General features: G+C 40.0%; 1 protein-coding gene across 7 annotated transcripts in view; it reads right to left on the reverse strand.

The window, feature by feature from the left end:
• Positions 1 to 369: 369 nt before the first annotated feature.
• LOC144215757 (myelin regulatory factor-like) overlaps positions 370 to 18,524 on the reverse strand; it is a 52,444-nt gene continuing 34,289 nt past the window's right edge. Inside the window, exons 1-27 of one of the 7 annotated variants that reach the window (XM_077744875.1) lie at positions 16,466 to 16,913; positions 8,753 to 8,843; positions 8,361 to 8,621; positions 7,809 to 7,870; positions 7,249 to 7,471; positions 7,091 to 7,170; positions 6,823 to 6,937; positions 6,117 to 6,313; positions 5,951 to 6,035; positions 5,740 to 5,850; positions 5,556 to 5,661; positions 5,056 to 5,256; positions 4,800 to 4,908; positions 4,549 to 4,658; positions 4,264 to 4,424; positions 4,097 to 4,169; positions 3,939 to 4,021; positions 3,488 to 3,556; positions 3,286 to 3,372; positions 3,034 to 3,101; positions 2,876 to 2,950; positions 2,558 to 2,788; positions 2,362 to 2,455; positions 2,184 to 2,246; positions 1,914 to 2,019; positions 1,743 to 1,817; positions 370 to 1,654 (exon numbers count right to left, since the gene is read on the reverse strand). In XM_077744875.1, coding sequence (XP_077601001.1) covers positions 1,574 to 1,654; positions 1,743 to 1,817; positions 1,914 to 2,019; positions 2,184 to 2,246; positions 2,362 to 2,455; positions 2,558 to 2,788; positions 2,876 to 2,950; positions 3,034 to 3,101; positions 3,286 to 3,372; positions 3,488 to 3,556; positions 3,939 to 4,021; positions 4,097 to 4,169; positions 4,264 to 4,424; positions 4,549 to 4,658; positions 4,800 to 4,908; positions 5,056 to 5,256; positions 5,556 to 5,661; positions 5,740 to 5,850; positions 5,951 to 6,035; positions 6,117 to 6,313; positions 6,823 to 6,937; positions 7,091 to 7,170; positions 7,249 to 7,471; positions 7,809 to 7,870; positions 8,361 to 8,621; positions 8,753 to 8,843; positions 16,466 to 16,511 — 3,063 coding nt within the window. In that variant the 5' untranslated portion in view covers positions 16,512 to 16,913 and the 3' untranslated portion in view covers positions 370 to 1,573. Of the gene's footprint in view, positions 1,655 to 1,742; positions 1,818 to 1,913; positions 2,020 to 2,183; positions 2,247 to 2,361; positions 2,456 to 2,557; positions 2,789 to 2,875; positions 2,951 to 3,033; positions 3,102 to 3,285; positions 3,373 to 3,487; positions 3,557 to 3,938; positions 4,022 to 4,096; positions 4,170 to 4,263; positions 4,425 to 4,548; positions 4,659 to 4,799; positions 4,909 to 5,055; positions 5,257 to 5,555; positions 5,662 to 5,739; positions 5,851 to 5,950; positions 6,036 to 6,116; positions 6,314 to 6,822; positions 6,938 to 7,069; positions 7,171 to 7,248; positions 7,472 to 7,808; positions 7,871 to 8,360; positions 8,622 to 8,752; positions 8,844 to 12,311; positions 12,459 to 16,465; positions 16,914 to 18,524 lie in introns of those variants that run through there. The other 6 variants (XM_077744876.1, XM_077744874.1, XM_077744873.1 and 3 more) reach the window with 6 other exon arrangements.

Consider the following 18,524-nt stretch of genomic DNA (forward strand, 5'->3'; position numbering starts at 1 on the left):
TATCTATCTATCTATCTATCTATCTATCTATCTATCTATCTATCTATCTATCTATCTATCTATCTATCTATCTATCTATCTATCTATCTATCTATCTATCTATCTATCTATCTATCTATCTATCTATCTATCTATCTATCTATCTATCTATCTATCTATCTATCTATCTATATATATATATATCTATATATATCTATATATATATATATATATATATATATATATATATATATATATATATATATATATATATATATATATATATATATATATATATATATATATATATATATATATATATATATATATATATATATATATATATATATATATATATATATATATATATATATATATATATATGGTGCGAAAAGTGCTACAGTGGTTTCATTGATGCTAGTTGGTGCATTATAAATAAGCAAGACAACCACACATGCCATACGTTAAGGAAAATAGTTGCTCTGAGTATTCGTATTATTTAGTAAATAGAACATTTTCTTTTTCTCCGATGGCTGCTTCTCCTCTGAGATAATGAATTTGCCAAAAATGTGTGGACAATACATTTCAAAACACAACATTGGAAATAACACAAGAACTTTTTTTTTTCAAATCAGAAAATATTATAACCAACATTATATCACACATCAAAATTGTTACAAGATGATACAGACTAAACATTGTAGGGTAAGCGGAAACTATTTTAAACATTTGTGGAGTTTGAAACTAAACAAAAAATTGCAGATCAAAATATGTCAATGTTTTTTAGGGAAAAGCAACTTTTTTTCGTGCATTACCTGCTTAGGCAATATTCAGTGTGAGCTTTCCAGTGTTTTTTTGAGGGTGACATTTTGTCAGTGTTCGACATATTACAATATGATTCTTTATAGAAATTCCAGTTTTTATCCATTTGATAATCCAGTTTTATCACATGTAATTCTATACATGTCTTGGTTCCTTCAATACAGGATACAAGAATAACGAATATGTTTGTGCAGTAACGTATACTTTTTCAGTTTAATGTAGAATTGGAATATTCTAAATCTGCCATTATTTTAAACGGTTTCTCAATTATATGTGCAGTATTCTCACAAATTGCAGTGTGGACTATTTGAGGTAAAAAGAAGGTACATATACAAGCATACATAACCGTACCATTTAACTCCTCAGTGTACAAATCTATAAATGTTTTGAGGCAAAGATATTTTCAGTGTATAGAAAGTCAACAAAAATGTGTATAGTGTCGTCCAGAATAGTCTGGTGCGCAGTGGGATGTTTGTGATCAGTAATTTGCACTCAAACCTCAGAAGCATCATTTCACGCTGGCATTAAACGATGGTGCAACATAGTCATCAATTGATCTCAAACATTTCCTGACACAAACAACAGCAAAAATAGATGTCAACATTAGCGAGACAACACCAAATTCAGTGATATATAGTTTTCCATGACTTTTCTTTGAGAATAATGTACAATATCGAGACAAAATGCATATTAAAAAGCACAGCAACCCAACAGGTCGATGTGGCTCACTATAGGGCTCGAAGGGGTGGGTGGGCATCCTCTCTCTCACATTTTACATGCAGCTGCTCTTAATGACAAAGTGGTAGTCGGAGAATGATGACTTATCTGCCTCAGTGGTACAGCTAATTCCATTCTGAGTACAAAACAAGAGAAATAAAAACACTGAACACTTCATGTAAATATAAAAAATATCAATAAATGACTGTTTGCAGCGTACTTACAGAAGAGGACACACGAAAGTGATAGCTGATGTCTTGGAAGGACAATAAAGGCAGTGACCAGAAGTGATGAGTGCCCTTAATAAAGAAAGTTAACAATCAGCCAACAACGCCCAAAGAAATTTTAACCTGAGTTTAAATGTGACATGATTTTTTTTTGAGAAGCGGTTTTACTTGTGTTGATGTTCTCTGTCCACTGTACAGCACGGTTTCAGTGTGATTGGAACATAAACGTCCTTTAGTGGCCTTACATTGCTGGACCCATACGTTGTCAGTAGCCCTGCAATCACACAATAAATAGGCTTCAATATATTCCAGTGCATGGGTGTATATTATATAATCCAAATTGGTCATTATAAAATACATTAAGTATAGTTAGTTGTTAATTTTTGATCTATTTAGGCCTGCAGCATTTAAGTATGGTAGTGTCTGTTATGTACTCACATCATATGCAAAGTAAGCTGTGATAACGATGAATTTGTGCTTCCACGAAGGGATATTGTGTAGCTAGAGGAGAGAGCGAGAAAAAGGAGTAACAGTAATATAGAAACCTGTATTTATCGTGGCAAAACACAAATAGGAAGAGCTTAAGTCAACTGGAATGTAACACTACAATGTGCACCTGCAGCTCTTGAGGGTTTTACAATGCTGTGTTGAGATTTGTTGATCCGTCTCCACTATATGAAGACTAGTCAGAGATGGAATTGATCTTCCTCCTGGAAAAATGAGCAGTTTATTCCAGTACAAAGCATTGTTTGTTCACATGGTGCTACAGTGTGCTCGAATGCCAGTAAACATAGGCATATTTGTGATATTACCTTTTAAATATACACTGCGTTGCCTGCGAGGCACTGGCTGCTGTCCGCCGGGCAGACGGTTGACAACTCCCGCCCCGTCCGTGTCTGCTGACGCAGGCCTTTTGGACTTGGAAAGGTATAACGGAGCAGATGTGTGACTGAGTCGGTTTCTGTTGCGGCCATCCTTGTCCATTATCCTGGACTTGGCCTTCTTATTAATGGTGCCTGGTGTTGGAACCAAGTTGTCTGGAGCTACAGAACACATAACATGATTCATTCATCTGACCCGTGAGTGTTTTTCATATCATTGGTGCTATTTTTAGAGAAAAACTTTCGGACCTGTTGCAGAATGGTTGTTATTTAATGTCAGGGTGGTGGATGATTGGTTGTTCAAGACTGTAGTTGAACAGCAAGCTGTCAAACAGGATGGCACTCATATCTCAGTAAAAGTCATCTCAAAAACTAGATGTACTAACTACTTAAAATAAGTATTTTACCTGGTGCAGGCGTTGTGGAAAGTGGAACAAATTGGCTCTTGCGTGAGGATTCCAATGCAGCTTTTGACCTACACAAGCACATTATACAATACACTGTAACTGTCAAACACATGAAACCACACTTGTGTTCATAAAGACAACGTGTTTTGAGACAAGGTTGAAAGAACCATGTAGTCAAATATCAACGTTAAAGCAATGTTTAGAAAGTCAAAGAAGGAAGAGTGAAGAGAGGGGTGCAGGACTGCATCATACCATGAACATGCAGGCGGACAGAAAGTGACAGTGGCAGTGAAGGTGGGCATCCAAGAGATGTAGAGAGCACATGGGTAGGAAACAAAGCTACAGCGGAGTGACACAGATCACATAGAAAGAAATTTGGAAGAAAGAGGTAACCTAACAGTGTTCAAATGAAACATTTTACTGCTGACGTATGTTTCTGAAACGCATGACACACCCATCTTTATCCGGGACGTCTCCTCTATGATGAAGAGTCAATACGTACAGGATGGACATGGATAAGACACTGCAGGTGGGAGAAATTGTGATTCAGTGCATTTCATTCATTGTGTTTAGTACGTTTTCATAAGAATGCAATTCAGTCATTAACAACTATATCCAATCTATTTGAACTGAGAGGGTTACCAGTGATCATTACCTAACTGACAATGAACCAATCATTACAAAGCGGCACTCGTTGTTTGTTTGAACAACATTGCTTTTAAATGATTAAAAATAAACACTTATAACAATTCTTCTGTAAAGCGGCCAGAAACATAAATGCTCTTTTAAAAGGCCTAAAACTATGTGTTTGTTTTACCTTGGATTACTCTAGTGAGTAAATGTCCAATTTTAACCTTCTACTATACACCATAAGTGGGAAAATTCTTTTTTTGAATATTACTTACCTGAAGGCCATGACGATGACAAGGGCCAGGATGCTCCCCTGCAGAAACTTTTGACTTATACACCCTTGATCTGGAAGTGGGCTCTGTCAAAAATGACACAAAAGTTAAAAATCTTCCCTTAAATACAAAGCCATTGTCGCATTGGTTTCCCAACAGACCTTGCTTCCAGGCTTGACTGTCTTCTTTTTGAGGGGCCCACTTCCTGTCCTGCTAAAATAACTTCCTGACTGGCTGCAGAGAAAATGGCACAAGGTATATGACGAGATCTTAAATCTTAATTGAAAACAATGTACTTAAGTCCTGCATTCACAGTTGCATTTCCTACCTGACCGTGCCACCACTCACGGTGCTCTTCATGCTGTCGAAACGTCGCAGTTTCGCCAATTTCCGGCTCCAGCGCTCCAGTTCGTCTATTCGGGTCTCGAGGTTGTCTGTCAGCTTGCAAAGCTCCTTCACCGCTCCCACGTTCTCCATGAAGATGCGCTCCTTTTCAGGAAGGAAATGAGCGATATTACAGTTTAAGGAAGTAATACATACTACTTCTAACTTGGAGATGTGATCAACACTCCAGCAAAAATACGACTATAGGCTTTTTTGTTGTTGTTGTTACCTTGTTGACAACTAAAAGGTTAGGAATGGTTTCGCCATTTGCACACACAACATCTCCTCCCTCCTTGACGGCCTCTGGTAAGATTTGTTGGACCTCTTGAGCAATCACTCCTGGAGGAAAATACGTTGGAATAATATGGAAATGAAAAATAAACGTCCAATACATACTCATGTGGCAAAGACAGGATTATTAGGATTGTGGATACAATATACAGAAAGGGATGAAATGAGATGAGTCACAATGTTTGTTACCCGTATCCGCAGTGTTTTCAATGCCGACTGTGGCCGCAAACTCGGGCTTGTATTGATAATGGACCAGCCTCATCTGAGAAATCCGTTTCAAATTGTCTGTGGTGTCCACCTACATGCACATGAAAAAGAAAAAAAAACAAGCAGATGCAGATGGGATGAAAACACATGAAATGGTTCAAAGAAGGCGTGATTCATGCTGACAAGGAAGGAATGACGGATAAACACACACACACACACAATACACAAACATCCTGACCTCTTGTACATTCTCTTTGGCCCGGATGTCAGACGGATGCACAAGGGAGCCCATGATCTTGACATTACCGTGGACAACAAGGGCTTCGTCAGGCCGGTCTGTATTGATGCCGACTCTCCCGTGATGGTAGACCGAGTCAGGTAACTGGCCACGTTGCCACAGCACATCTGAGTCGCTTTCAAACTGGCCTGGGTTAGATGCCTGTGATCCACAATTGTGGTAGACGAACAAAGAAGCTGCCGTTGAGTTTTTTTACACAAGAAGTTAAGGTCAGTGGACAAAAGTATTGGGACACGCCTCATCATTAAATCTTGTATTTGCCATTTGCGATTTATCAAATCATCACGAGATTTAATTCCTCACTCGGACGGGATAGTAACGGTATCTCAGTCAAACCAAGGAGGAAAATCAAATGGAAGGAATTATTAGAAAATGGCATGCAGAAAAAAAGGAGACGTCCCATTCACAGCTGATAAGATTGCTGTAGGAGGCAGACAGACATGGCTGGACGTTACCCTGACGATGATCCTCTCAGACACATGAGCAGCCACAGTGTGGGTCTGACTGTGGGACTGAGCATGAAGCGCCACAACCAGCATGAAGTACCTGCAAACACAAAAAAATGCATTTCTACCTCAATCTAGTGGAGCCCTTTAAGGAAGGGATCTGAAATGCGATGCAGACCTCTGGTCGGGATTTGGTTTGCCTTTCTTTCGCATGTTGTTCGCTGTGGTTTCACTGAAGTGGAGGCGCCCCACTGTCACTTTTGTGACCTGCTCTGGGGGCAAGGTCACCCTTTTGGGGAGGCAAAAGTCACAGAAACACAAATACGCGATGAATAAAGTTAATCTGATCTAAAAACGTCCATGATGACAGTTCTCGAGACTCAACTTACAAGACGGGCTTGAAAGGCCTCTTGCTTCGATCCGATTGTGACTGCTCCACACTGATGGACTGGTTCATGGCCTCCACCTTGCGGTCCAAAAAAAGGGAAGCAAATCACTAAATAAATACAATGAGATCTCTTTTGAACAGATGTCCGCCATCACCACAGTCCCTCACTTTTACGCCGTTGAGTTTGAGATAGAAACAGTCAATGGGTTGAAGACCTTCACTTGTCTTGATATACTTGGGATCTCCCAGCATCCCAACATACACAGTCACTTGGAAGTGGTTTTTCTTCTGGCAGACAAAAGCGTCATCGGACAAGGAGAAGTTGAAGCCTTTGTCGGCATCAACTCGGTAGGTTGGCATCGGACTAAACACAAGATTAGATCAGAGGAACGTGTGAAAAAAGCTCCAGCAACAAAATTGGACATTTTCATTAACTGTAGAATCTCATGAATCTATTTTACTTCACTCACTATTCTCTCTCCCTCTTTTACTTCTTGTTTTTTAATATGCCCGAATTTCTATGTAACATCTTTTCCAGGTGTTGTCCACGACTTAAGTGATCATTTCTTCTTGTTCGTGGCCATTTTCACCATTGCAAAAGTGGTGTCTGTCAGAGTATGTGTGCTCAAATTTCTTCCTTCACGCTCCTCCTCCCTCTTCACGATGTCTTTCTTAATCGAAACCCTGGCTTGGAGCACTCCCCCGCTCGGCTCACCTCTGAGGAATTTATAGAACTCTGCGGTTCAGCTATGCCAATTCTGTAGTTGAATTATCTTCTCAAACAATGATCCCTCCTTTCCATTTTTGGCTGCTAATGCTCTCAGTATTATTTTCCCCTTCAAATAATGATTTGGCAGCATGAATTTCACCCACAGCTCTTTGCCGTTTGCATCATAAAGTGACGTCCACTTGTTCTGCTGGTGAGGTTGCCACTTAATGCACTGATAGTTTGGGTCCATGTATCCATTTTCTGCATCCTGCATCAAACCTGTCATTAAAAAAAAATTCACACAATGTCAGGATCATGGGATTAATGCATAAAACAACTTTATATGTCCAAACTGTACTGTTTTGCTCTGTAGGTAGAAGAGGCGAGGATAAAAGAAAGATGCCTGCCTACCTGGTTCTTGTTTGATGATACCTGTGAGGATTTGGGAATTAAGAGTGCTGTTGGGTGACTCAGAATGCTTCCTCTTTTTGGCCTGGTGAACAGGAATTACGCTGTTGAAAGAAAATGGAGGAAAAATGACACGATTCCTCGCAAGAGTTTGCCAAAAAAAGAATAGCATTTTCACTTACTCCTGCCCCTGTGGATGCTGGAGCAGTTGGTGAAGCATTTGTGTCTGTTGAAGGTCTCCACCCGCGCTTGTGGCGGGACCAATGGGATACTGTGATATTATTGGCTCAGGCTTCAGGTACATGTCCCGGTGCATGCCGGGATAGTGGCCGTGTTGGGGAAGAGGTGGCGTAGGAGTCATGTGACACATGTTTTCCGGTGTCATGGTTCTGATCATGTGTGGGTCTAAAATAGACATCGGCATGTTTACCTAATCATAATAAAGAAACTAGTACTCACTTTGCTTCTATGATAAAAAAAAACACATTCTAAGAACAAGTGTTGAATTATTTGCTGATCGATATTCATCTGGTCGTCCGTAGTCTTGTTTTCAATCCCATAAAATGATGAGTGACATCATATTGATTTTAGTGTGACCCCAACGCACTTTATTATTGTCCTCACTTTTAGTGACTGGGAATGAAAAATATCGATTGTACTTTTTGATTTCATCTGCAATTTCCAGAACACCAACTGTGCACTGTATACAATATACAGTAGTGTTCAACAAACACATACTTACCATTCACCTGTTGAGGAGAATATGGCTCTGAGCTGGAGTCTGGCGGAGACTCGGGGAGAGTTCTAAAAAAAAGCAAAGAAAAAAAAACAATAGATTAATTTGGAACACTTTTTTTTTTAAATGGTTCTTCAAAATAGATCCTTAACCCTACTCATGGCGATATTTCATTCATATTTTTAACTGCTTATACTCACATCTATGAGCAATTTAGAATGTTCAACCAGCCTACCCTGCATGTTTTTGGGATGTGGGAGGAAACCGGAGTACTCAGAGAAAAAACACACAAGCCAAGGAGAACATGCAAACTCCACATAGTAATGACCGAGCCGGGATCAAATCCTCGACCTCAGAACTGCGAGACCGATGCTCTAGCCACTTGCCCGGCGGCCCACGACGGCAATATTTTTCCAATGGGAAAATCTGGCAGTGAACACCAGCTCGAACTGGGACATGCTGGCAGTTACATGCTGTTCAAATGGATTGGAGCTCTATCTCTCGAAAATAAAATGTACAAAAAACTTTAAACTAAACTTTAAGCTACAATACACTCACCCAGGAGCGTAATGGCCTCTGTGCTCAGGTTTGACGTGGGCCTGCTGCTGGTGCTGGCCCAGGCAGGAGTAGCTGTGGCGCAGGCTCAAAGATGGACCAGGAGCGTACGCGTTGGGGCAGTTTGAGGGTACGGGTGGAGGTGCTCCTTGGCGGAGGGGAATCGGAGGGCTCACGCCACACGCCAACCCCCCAGTGGAGGACACTCCCGCCTGTGGAGATGAGTAATTTGGTCCAGGGGTGCTGTGGACCTCTGAGAAACAGCTGGGAGACCAAAGAGGAAAAAGGGGGTATTAGGCTTATCAGAGAAAACAAATTCCTTTGTAACGACATGATCTGCATGGCTAGTTTGTGTTGTTTTGACGTTGCTGCGCAGGCGTTCAGTCCCTACTGACATGTCTGTGCTATCGTCCTCCTTGCTGATGTACTCTTCCAGGATACTGGTGTCGATGTTGGCTGTATCCAGAGAACTGGTAATATCATGGCCTAGAGAAAAGGGGAAGGGGGTCACAGACAAGAGATAGAGAGCATCTGGGAATTAGTCAAAGGAATCTTTTAGCAAATGCGCACACTATGACATGGCATCCAGTTTCAAGACAATCTTCCCGCGTGTCGTAATGAGCAGTTTGTATCTCTTATTTTTTCTCCTTATCGCAACTAACTTAATTTGATGACATTTTCCATGTACTGTATTTGAGAAAAAGGATAAACACCAACAGCAAAATGTATGATTTGCGTACTGGAAAAGAGGAGTTACTTTGTGTCAAAGTATTTTAGTGCAAGTCTCCCCTCCTCATTCACAGCAAACTGTTAATCTTGGAAAATAGTTCTAACACAATTCAATATATTTTACATCATAAAGACGCCTAGACATTCCCAATCAATGTGCTGTGGGAGATCATTGGGTGCAATGATCTATTAGTGCCTATGACAGTTAGTGACAAGTAGAGCAACAATTGAACGAATTTAGACTTGACCATGTTGTTATTTTGAGTCTATTTTTTAAAATCATGATTCCTAGTGGAGTGCGGAGATTTTTTTCAAATGTAAAATGTCTCAATAAAGGTTGGAAAGCCAATCATGCCGTGTTTCTTGAGCGTGGGGCCTTTCTTTTTCACCCTTTGTGAGCCAAAGCCTCTTAAATCCTCAGCACATGACCTCCCCAATAGCTTTGTTTGTGCATGCAAAAACGGGCACAACATCGAATGCCCACACAAAGACATGAGAAAGAAATGTGGAAGCGGCTCTACTAAGCAGGCAAACACAGGGTTGCGTCTGTACAATTTGTAAAACTGCTACTTAATCTATTTTAATTATCCTGGGATGTGTATAAGCAAATAGAGGAATTCAGCATTAACACTGAAATGAATCAAACGTGAAACAAATTAAAAAAAAACTGACATTGTGATGCCTAATGATGTGTTTGTTATTAACGGGTTTGACTGGCAGACTATGTTTGCTGATAGCATTTTCTTCCAGTAGCAAACACACAAGAAAAATGAGATTTAGTGATTCAATTAACCAGCGAGCTTAATTCTGTAATGCTATCTGTACTGTATGCATATGGGCAACACTAGCTGTGCAGTTACTTGAAAGCGATGAATGCCAAATTATGCTGTATAAATATACACCATTATTCTCCGCGTTATAAGTCTATGAGCTTAAGTACGCTTCCATCAGAGTTAGTTTTATTACAAGATATTGATGACATTTAATTTGTTCTTTAATTAATAGATACAGTAATAATTGTGGAAGGATAAGGTGAATTAGAGTATATATTTAGGTCAAAATGGAGTGGAAGGACCTACACGAGCAGACAATCTCAAGTGCATTTTTATTTGACTTGAGTTAGAAATTGATTGGAATTTATGAGTCATTTACAAAAAAAAAAATCCAAATTTCCACCTTCCGCCCTATTGAAATGCATTTCTCCTCACTAAAAACAACAATGAAAATCAAAGTAATGATGCCACAGCAAAGTTCAAACCACCACATAAAGTATTCAAGGCAGAAACCAGGCCCCACGTTCTTAACCAGATTAGGGTCTCTCTGAATTTTATTGTGTCACATCAATCTTCACATTGCAATGTCAGGCCCTCTGGAACCTTTACCATGTTTACACTCTAGTGGCTGGATAGAAGCAGATGGTAAATGTCTCCCAATACGTGCCAGTGCAGCTGCCGAAAAGCAGGATGGTTCCCCTGAAATAAGATCCAGATGTGCACCCCACCCACAACAGCCGTAAATCTAAACTGGCAGGTCTGATAACGAAATGCTACAGGGAGAAGGGAGGCTCGATAGATGGCGGGTCGGCAGAAGGGGGGCGAGGCGCACAAAATATACAGTATGTTGGACATCCCAGTGTAGAATGAAAGAGAAATTCAACAAAACTATATAACAACGTAAGGAGTTTGTGATGTCAAAGACCTCAAGTCCAGCGTGCAAGTATAAGATTAACAAAATGGCTTTAAAGAGTGTTGTTAAACTGCAAAACACTCATCCAGTGGTGAAAAATGAGGAATTGGCAAGTCATCCAAATTGATAAAGCATTGCTTGACTTGGATTCTGTTCCATGAGAATATATTGTAATATTGTAACATCATTTTTGCTCCAATTTCTCCAACTACAGCAACATTGCTGGGAAAGAACTCCAATTTATCCCCATCCTGTAATTGACCTTTTCTACACATAATAGGGAACATTTCTAGGAATATTTTTTTATGTTTTGATAAATGTACTTACTGTACCAAATAAAAAACATTTTTCAACACTGCAATACAAAAAAACATAAATAAAAAAAAAGAAAATTATGAGAAAATGTGGTTCTAATTCCACTATTGATGTATAGTGACAGCCAGAAAAAGTAAGTATAACACATTTGCATTTCCACCTCTTATCAGAGAAATAAACTGAAAGAAAACTATGGCCGACTTCCAGTGAGGCAGCTGTAAAAACGATATGTCCATAAACTTAGATGAGATCATCATTAAATCCTTAAGAAGTGTACTTTCCTTGACCTTTTTGTGCGAGGTGTTGTGATTTTTCGAAAGGTAAAACATGTGGCTTGGCGAACTAAAAAAAATGGGAAATACTGATTACCATCTCTATCACGCAGATAGTCAAGTTTAAAAGATGTCATGGTGGACACAAGTTTATCTGAGTTCAGTCCAGCTGTGTCCAGCAGAAACAGTGGAATCATTGTCAGAATCAGGCTGGTCTTTTCACAGATGGTTTGGGGGGGGTTTGATTGTATATGTGGGTAAATGTGTGCATGTGTTGGGGTAGTTTTTCAAAATTAGACTATCAGCAGAACATGAATTTAGAATAAACTCAATCAAAAAGAAACCCATGCATGACCAGCAATTAGATCACAGGTGCACATTCAATTGCCATTTTTTAGTACTATATTTTGCTTAAGCTCTAAAAGAAAATGGCCCTAACGTCATACAATTTGTACATTTAAATTGCTACCACGTATGTTAAAACCACTCAAGAAGTCACTTCAACGAGCATAAAAGGCTAATATTTGTTCTATCTTTGACTTTCAAACTTTTTTTGTGTTGTTTGCAGGTGCTTATATCTTGACACTTCCACAATAACATCTTTAAACATACACATTCAACTCATATGACTACTGAATTAGTGGATACAAACCTTTACAACAGCCAACATTTTCCAGATCATGCCACTTATTAACAGAGATCTACAATAAATTCCTACCGCACCAGGTTCAATATCTACTTGTTTAAGATGTCTATTTCCCCTATGAGAGTCATACATTTGATTTTTTTTCCATCTGAAGTCTTATTATCTTTTCCACATTTTTCAATATACATTGGTCAAGGATAGAAAATTGATTCTCTATAGTCACATTGCTCTCCAATACAAAGGCAGTCTTTTATAACCACTACGATTCTACACAATGGACAAGATAAAGCCCCTCAATCAAAGTACCTGCACGTAGCCAAAGCATGTTGACGTCCTTGAGATGGAAACACCTTGAAAAAGACGAGAAAAGCAATTCCAGGCTATTTTTTTACATGTTTCATCAGTGGCACTGGGCGACCTTCTACCGCAGACCTGAGAGTCACACATCAACTCAGTGAGTGTGTATGTGTGAAGCTGTGTGTGTGCGGGCCTATGCGCAAAACATAGGTTGTGTAGGTACGTGCGTGTGAATGGCTCGGGGTGTTATAATGAGGATTATTTCCCAGTCATGAGAAAGGGCTGTACCAGGCTACCACACACAGCCCTCGTCGCTCACAAGCACTGGTCGCACTGGTGGACCGGGCTCAGGAGATTAGAGTAGTGACAGGGCTGGGAGCACGACACGCAGCCAGATTTAAAAGAAATGAGACGGCCACTTTCAGGGCTAGAGGGATTGGCTGGAGAAAGACAAAAGACACAAGAATGACGGGGAACAAATTGAAAGACGCTTGGCTGGACGACCATATAAAACTACCTTGTTCTGAATGTGTTTAACATTTGAAAAATCAACAAAAAAGTACTAGTTGGTGTTCACTGTTAAACAGAAATACAGTCACACTTACTGAATTACCATCACTTTTAGCAGGATTGGGCAGGAATTAAAGAACTTGAGGAAGCGGTCAAAGTAGAAGAATTCAGTTTAACTGCGGATTTGGATGTAACATTTCCACCTTTTACTTTCAAGTTTTCAGATAAAGCCTGGTTACATTTTCTCCAAATGCGGGGAAAATATATAGTATTCATTTATGTGTGGAAGGTGGGTGTGTTAGAACAGGTTGGGACTGATTAGACAATGCAATTTCTGTCCCGCTTTAGTTCAATTTTTCCCTCTATGCTATAATACTGGTCCTTATGATATAGAACTGCAGAAATGTTCCAATTTAATTTTAAAAAAAAAAACAGAAACTAAATACTAATAAAATTCTGAGACAAGGAAAACCTGAACAAGACACAAGTGTTTCAGGGAAACTAACTGAGTGAGACAAAAGGAGTGGAGCTGACATTGTACCGAGACAAAACCGTATAGTACGCTTAATTTGAAAAAACAAGTATAAAACTAAGTGACCACAGAGAAAATAAAAGGACATATGTTCATGCTAAAAGTCTAAACATTCACATACTACAATAGATGTAGTTGAGGATGATTGCTGGCTCTAATGGTGAAGGTGAGGGACGACAATGAAAAGTCATACACACATGTGAGCACGCCTGGCTGCACTCAAACAATACATTCCTCTCAAAGCAAATCACCTTCGGACCTGTAAATCATAAAAAAAAGGGTGGCTGTTGTATACGGCTTTCAGAGAGCTTTTCCAAAAGGGCCTTCTGGTAGCATGAATCACTAACTTGTTGGGAGTATTGGGGGTCTTAAAAGGAATTCTGATATAGAGACATGAGTAATGAACTGTGCTTATTTTGCCACAAGGGAATATAGAATAAGACTGGGATATACCCACCACTCTACCTGTCAGTGCTGCTTGGACTCTTAGTCAATCAATTGGCCTCAAGTTAAACAGTATCTCTACCATGACAATGGTGTTGAGAGAATGAATATATTTATTTCTCCACCAACTGTCAAGGATTTCATTCAAAGAATTGGCACATTCCTGATTCTGGGCGGAGGCATGAATGGATGGACGAGGACTTGGCAGAAGTATTAATTGTGCTCACTACTCTGAGGTTCATGTCTTATTTGCAAATCACACAAATTTCCTACAGTTTTCTTCTAATCCTATTCACTCAATGTCACTCAAAAATAGATGGATATTGTATTTTCAGGTTGCCTATTTCTTTTCAAATTGATATTGAAATCCACTATTAAATAGTGAAAATACCAGCACTGTACAGTAATCTACATTTTAAACGACTCCATATACACATACTTTCCTCAAAACAGATTCGCAACTAAACTGAATGACACATAACTTCAATGAAATTGTGTTAAATTAAAGGTGCAGTATAAGTTAGCCATCAAACGCACTGCTTGACTTCTGTGACAACCTTACAAGAGACACAATGTTATTTTTCCAATCAATTGTTCAGTTGACTTAGGAGGGATGGTCACTTAAGATGAATCAACACAGCAGCAATAACTGTCACTAACCTTTTTATGCGCATGTGTGCGAGCAACTGTTTATTGTCTGAGTCAGAGATGAGAAGGTCAAGTTATGGTAGTGGTGCTGCGGTTGTGCGGTCGGTGTGTCTGTGTGTGTGGTGGTGGGGGGGCAGTGGGAATTCGTTTGGCTTTCTTCCAACGGGCGAGTCTCTCACCACTGTGAGTCTGCTCTGTCTCACCTCCTCACCCTGTCTGCTCACTGTTACTCTAATGGAGTCTTTTGAGGAGAAACACACCGATCTCACCTCATTGTGTTTTAACAACCATCACGGCTATGCCAGGAATGTAGGCTGTGCATTAGTGTGATGTATACATATTTTGGTAATCCTATTAAAGCATAGCTTACGAGTGAGATCCATCACTGTGATGGTTGATTATGCTCCTAAATAATAATGGTGAAAACAATCAGCAGGACAGGAATCTGAAAATCGCTACATTGAAATATTTATATATATTTATATACATCTTCATTTAGTTAAAGTAGAATTACAATTTTAATTCATTAGCCAAACAACAATACTGCAAGGACCTATGTGCAAATTCCATAGGAATGCTTCAGTGCATCGTGGTTAAGCTCAATGACATAATCACTCCAGTATTACTTTTGTTCACAAAATTTTGCCCTAATGTCCATTGAGAAGCAGGGTCATCACCTGTCATTGAAATTGACATTAGTTATAGTCGATTATTTCAGGTAAATATTGAATTCCATAAAACTTAATCCAAGAAAAATATCAAAGGTTTGCTATTTTACAGTCGTTATCTTAAAAATCATCAAAGACATCTGACACAGTGCAGCTCAAAGCATCAAAAACAAGCACCTATTTACTTTTCATGGCCAAGCTGACATTTTAGCACAAGTGAGTGTGGCTGACATAAAGCCAGAGAGAGAACATCTCTCTTACTCCCAAAGCAAGAATGTAAACACGCTAAATTCCTGCCAAAATGGCACGGAATCGCTGACAGTCCAGGATGGTTGTATACAATAACAACAAGTTAAGTACAGAATTTGCACAGTTAATTGATTATCCCCAGTCTTCATGTGCACTTGAAATACGCGAGACATTTGACATTGATGTCTAATTAATAAGCTGTGATTTCATCTACGCATATAAGTATATATTAATTTCCCAAACCAATCACAAGGGTCATGGGGGGTGCTGGAGCCTATCCCAGGCAATAGGCGGAGGACACGCTGAATTGCATGACAGCCAATTGCGACCATTCACGTTCTCACTTAGCCTTATGGACAATTTAGAGTGTTCAACCCAGCTCCAAAGCATGTTTTTGCAATGTGGAAGGAAACTGGCGTACCTGGGGGAAAAATTATGCAGGTAAAGGAAACTGGAAACTAGAATCCTCCAAAATTGTCCGGCGGATGTACTAACTATTCGACTTATACCCGCACATACTACATAGAGTATAGTATGTGTATGTTTGCAAGTATATAAATAGGCACCACACTGCCCCCTTTAAATATCCAAACTACTCATCCATCTCCCAAATTTCTGCGCCCCATAGAGCCTTTGCAAAACAGAACATTTTTCTTCTTCACCTGACTTCCAACACCCAAGCACCCCCAGCCTCCCCAAAAAATGCTTTGACCTCATCTGCTACCCATCACTAGCACTTATGCAGCTGTACCCTTTAACCCTACATCTTGCTTGCATTTTGAGTTAAAAGGATGGATAACAATAAAGTCAGTTGCTTAAGCAGACAGGTACATTGGTCATCTTTAACAAGTAGAAAAATTTTGAGGCATTTCTTTTAGACTACTTCTCCATTAACTCTACCATTGACGCCATTATACGTCCAATCCATTTTGACTGGGCTGACTTGTGACGAATCACTGCCAGCCTTGAAATGGAAAAGGATGAGCATTGAGAATCAGTCCTCTCACTTTTAATGATTTGGACGTCTGCCGTTGTCATTGGGAGAGAAAAAGTTCATGTATAACATTTATTATTTATATGTGTTGCGTATTTATGGAAGAGAGACATCTTACCTTCAAAAAATCTCTGTAAGGCTTCAGTTTCATCTACCACGTCCATCCTAGCGGGTCCCACATAAAAAATCCATTAAATATCCCCCCTACTCCGAACGACAGTTATTCGGAAGGGGGAAACTTTCACGGGTGCATAACAAAACACAGTCGTTTGACTACAGGGAAAAAAAGATATATGATGTATCCAATCTTGCATGCAGAGAGCGTCTTTCTCGCGTTCGATTGCGCGAAATGACAAGTCGCAACTCAGGATTGCTTTCTCAAACAATTCCACAAGTTTTGTGGGGAAGCATTTTCGTAATTCAGGCTCGGCAAGCCATTGCCAACACGTCGCAGTGTCAAAAAAAAGAGCGGCGATTGTGCGTCAAATCTGTCAAAGGATGCGCGTTAAAGGTCATTCAAAGCGAGGAAAGTTGGATTCTTCCCCTCCTTGTGCCGCTCCCTCTCGGCCAGGATGTGCGCAATGGGCAAGCAAGGGGTCGGAGGAAAAGAGTGGAGCAGGTGAGGGATGGGCTGCATGCTCATCTATGGATGCAATTGGAAGCACTGGAGCCGGATAAATGCACCATTTGGCTTTTGATTCAATTTTTTGGAAGTTTCACTATACTACAGTGTCGAAAAAAAATGGTATTACATTTTCAATGATTCAAGATTTGGATTCAAGCATTTTACATTTACAAAATAAGCGCGTCGGCCTCACGGCTTTGGGGTCCTGGGTTCAAATCCAGGTCACGTCCATCTGTTTGCATGTTCTCCCTGGGCCTGCGTGGGTTTCCTCCGGGTACTCCGGATTCCTCCCGCATTTCAAAAGAGAGCATTGTAGGCTGATTGGACACTGAGTTGCCCTTGGGTATGGGTGTGAGAGTGCATGGTTGCCCATCTCCTTGTGCCCTGCGCAGGCATTGGAACAAGCTGCAAAATCCACACATCAAGATCAGAATCCATCAGGAATTGAACCCTCGATTTGAGAATTGTGAGGCAGATGTGCTATCCACTGGATCACTGTGCCACCTTTTTTTTTTCTTTAAGTTCCCATCTTTGTCGGTTACTCATATAGTGTTTGGGTGTAACGTAGTACCAGGTTGGTGACCCCTAGTGAAGACAAACAAGTATTTAAACTTTCAAACCACCCCATTCCCAATTAGTTTTCCTTTCCGGATTTATATAGCAAACCTTTAACACACAAACAAGCAACCCTAACCCTAACCCTAACCCTAACTCTAACCCATTCTTTGAAAAGCATTTCAATCGAAAAGTTCTTAGTTGAATAATGCATTTCATACTAATCCTATAAACCACTTGACTTGGGTTTAACTGTGTAAATCTTTGGAACCACACATCCTTACATCATATCTGGAGGAGGGAGCGCGTGTACTAAACTTTATACTGTCACTACAAATTACGTTTCACTTGGAAAAAATGCATCAAATTTACTGCCGATAAGACAAGTTTTCTATTAAAAACCATACAACATCATTCTTTTGGTATAGTATGATGATTGAAAACACATCTGCAGAGCCTCCACATCTTACATCAACAGGAGTGTTTTCCGTTAGGAGGGGAGGACTTGAGCCAATGATCCATTTCTCTCCCTCTTATCAGCTTCACCCCCACCCCCATAACAATGCCACTGTGTGCAGCCCCCGCAGCATGGGCGCCCACCTCCCCTTTGCCACATGTGAGATGTTGTTGTGTTGTCTTGTCCCCCCACAGCTGGACCATCTCCCTCTTCACCCCCTTCACCCCCTGTGCTTTTCCTCCATTCAAGACAAACAACGCCTCCCTTCTTGCGGCCACACTACGTAGATTGTTTGAGAAGACAAGCGAGACAGAGAGCCAGATAGATGCTGAGGGGGGACAATGAAACAGCTGGCTATGTTAAGGCAGTTCATTTTACTATTCTATATACGCATCTCGCTCTTCCAATCGTGTACCGTATATCAGCGTACATGCGTACTTTTTCTGACAATTTTTTTCTGTCATACTGAAATAACAATACTACGTAGAAGAAAAAATGATCTGGAATGGTAAATACATTTGTTAAAAGCTAAAAAGTCAG

Source organism: Stigmatopora nigra, chromosome 22 (genome assembly GCF_051989575.1).
Source record: "Stigmatopora nigra isolate UIUO_SnigA chromosome 22, RoL_Snig_1.1, whole genome shotgun sequence".
Lineage (NCBI taxonomy): Eukaryota > Metazoa > Chordata > Actinopteri > Syngnathiformes > Syngnathidae > Stigmatopora > Stigmatopora nigra.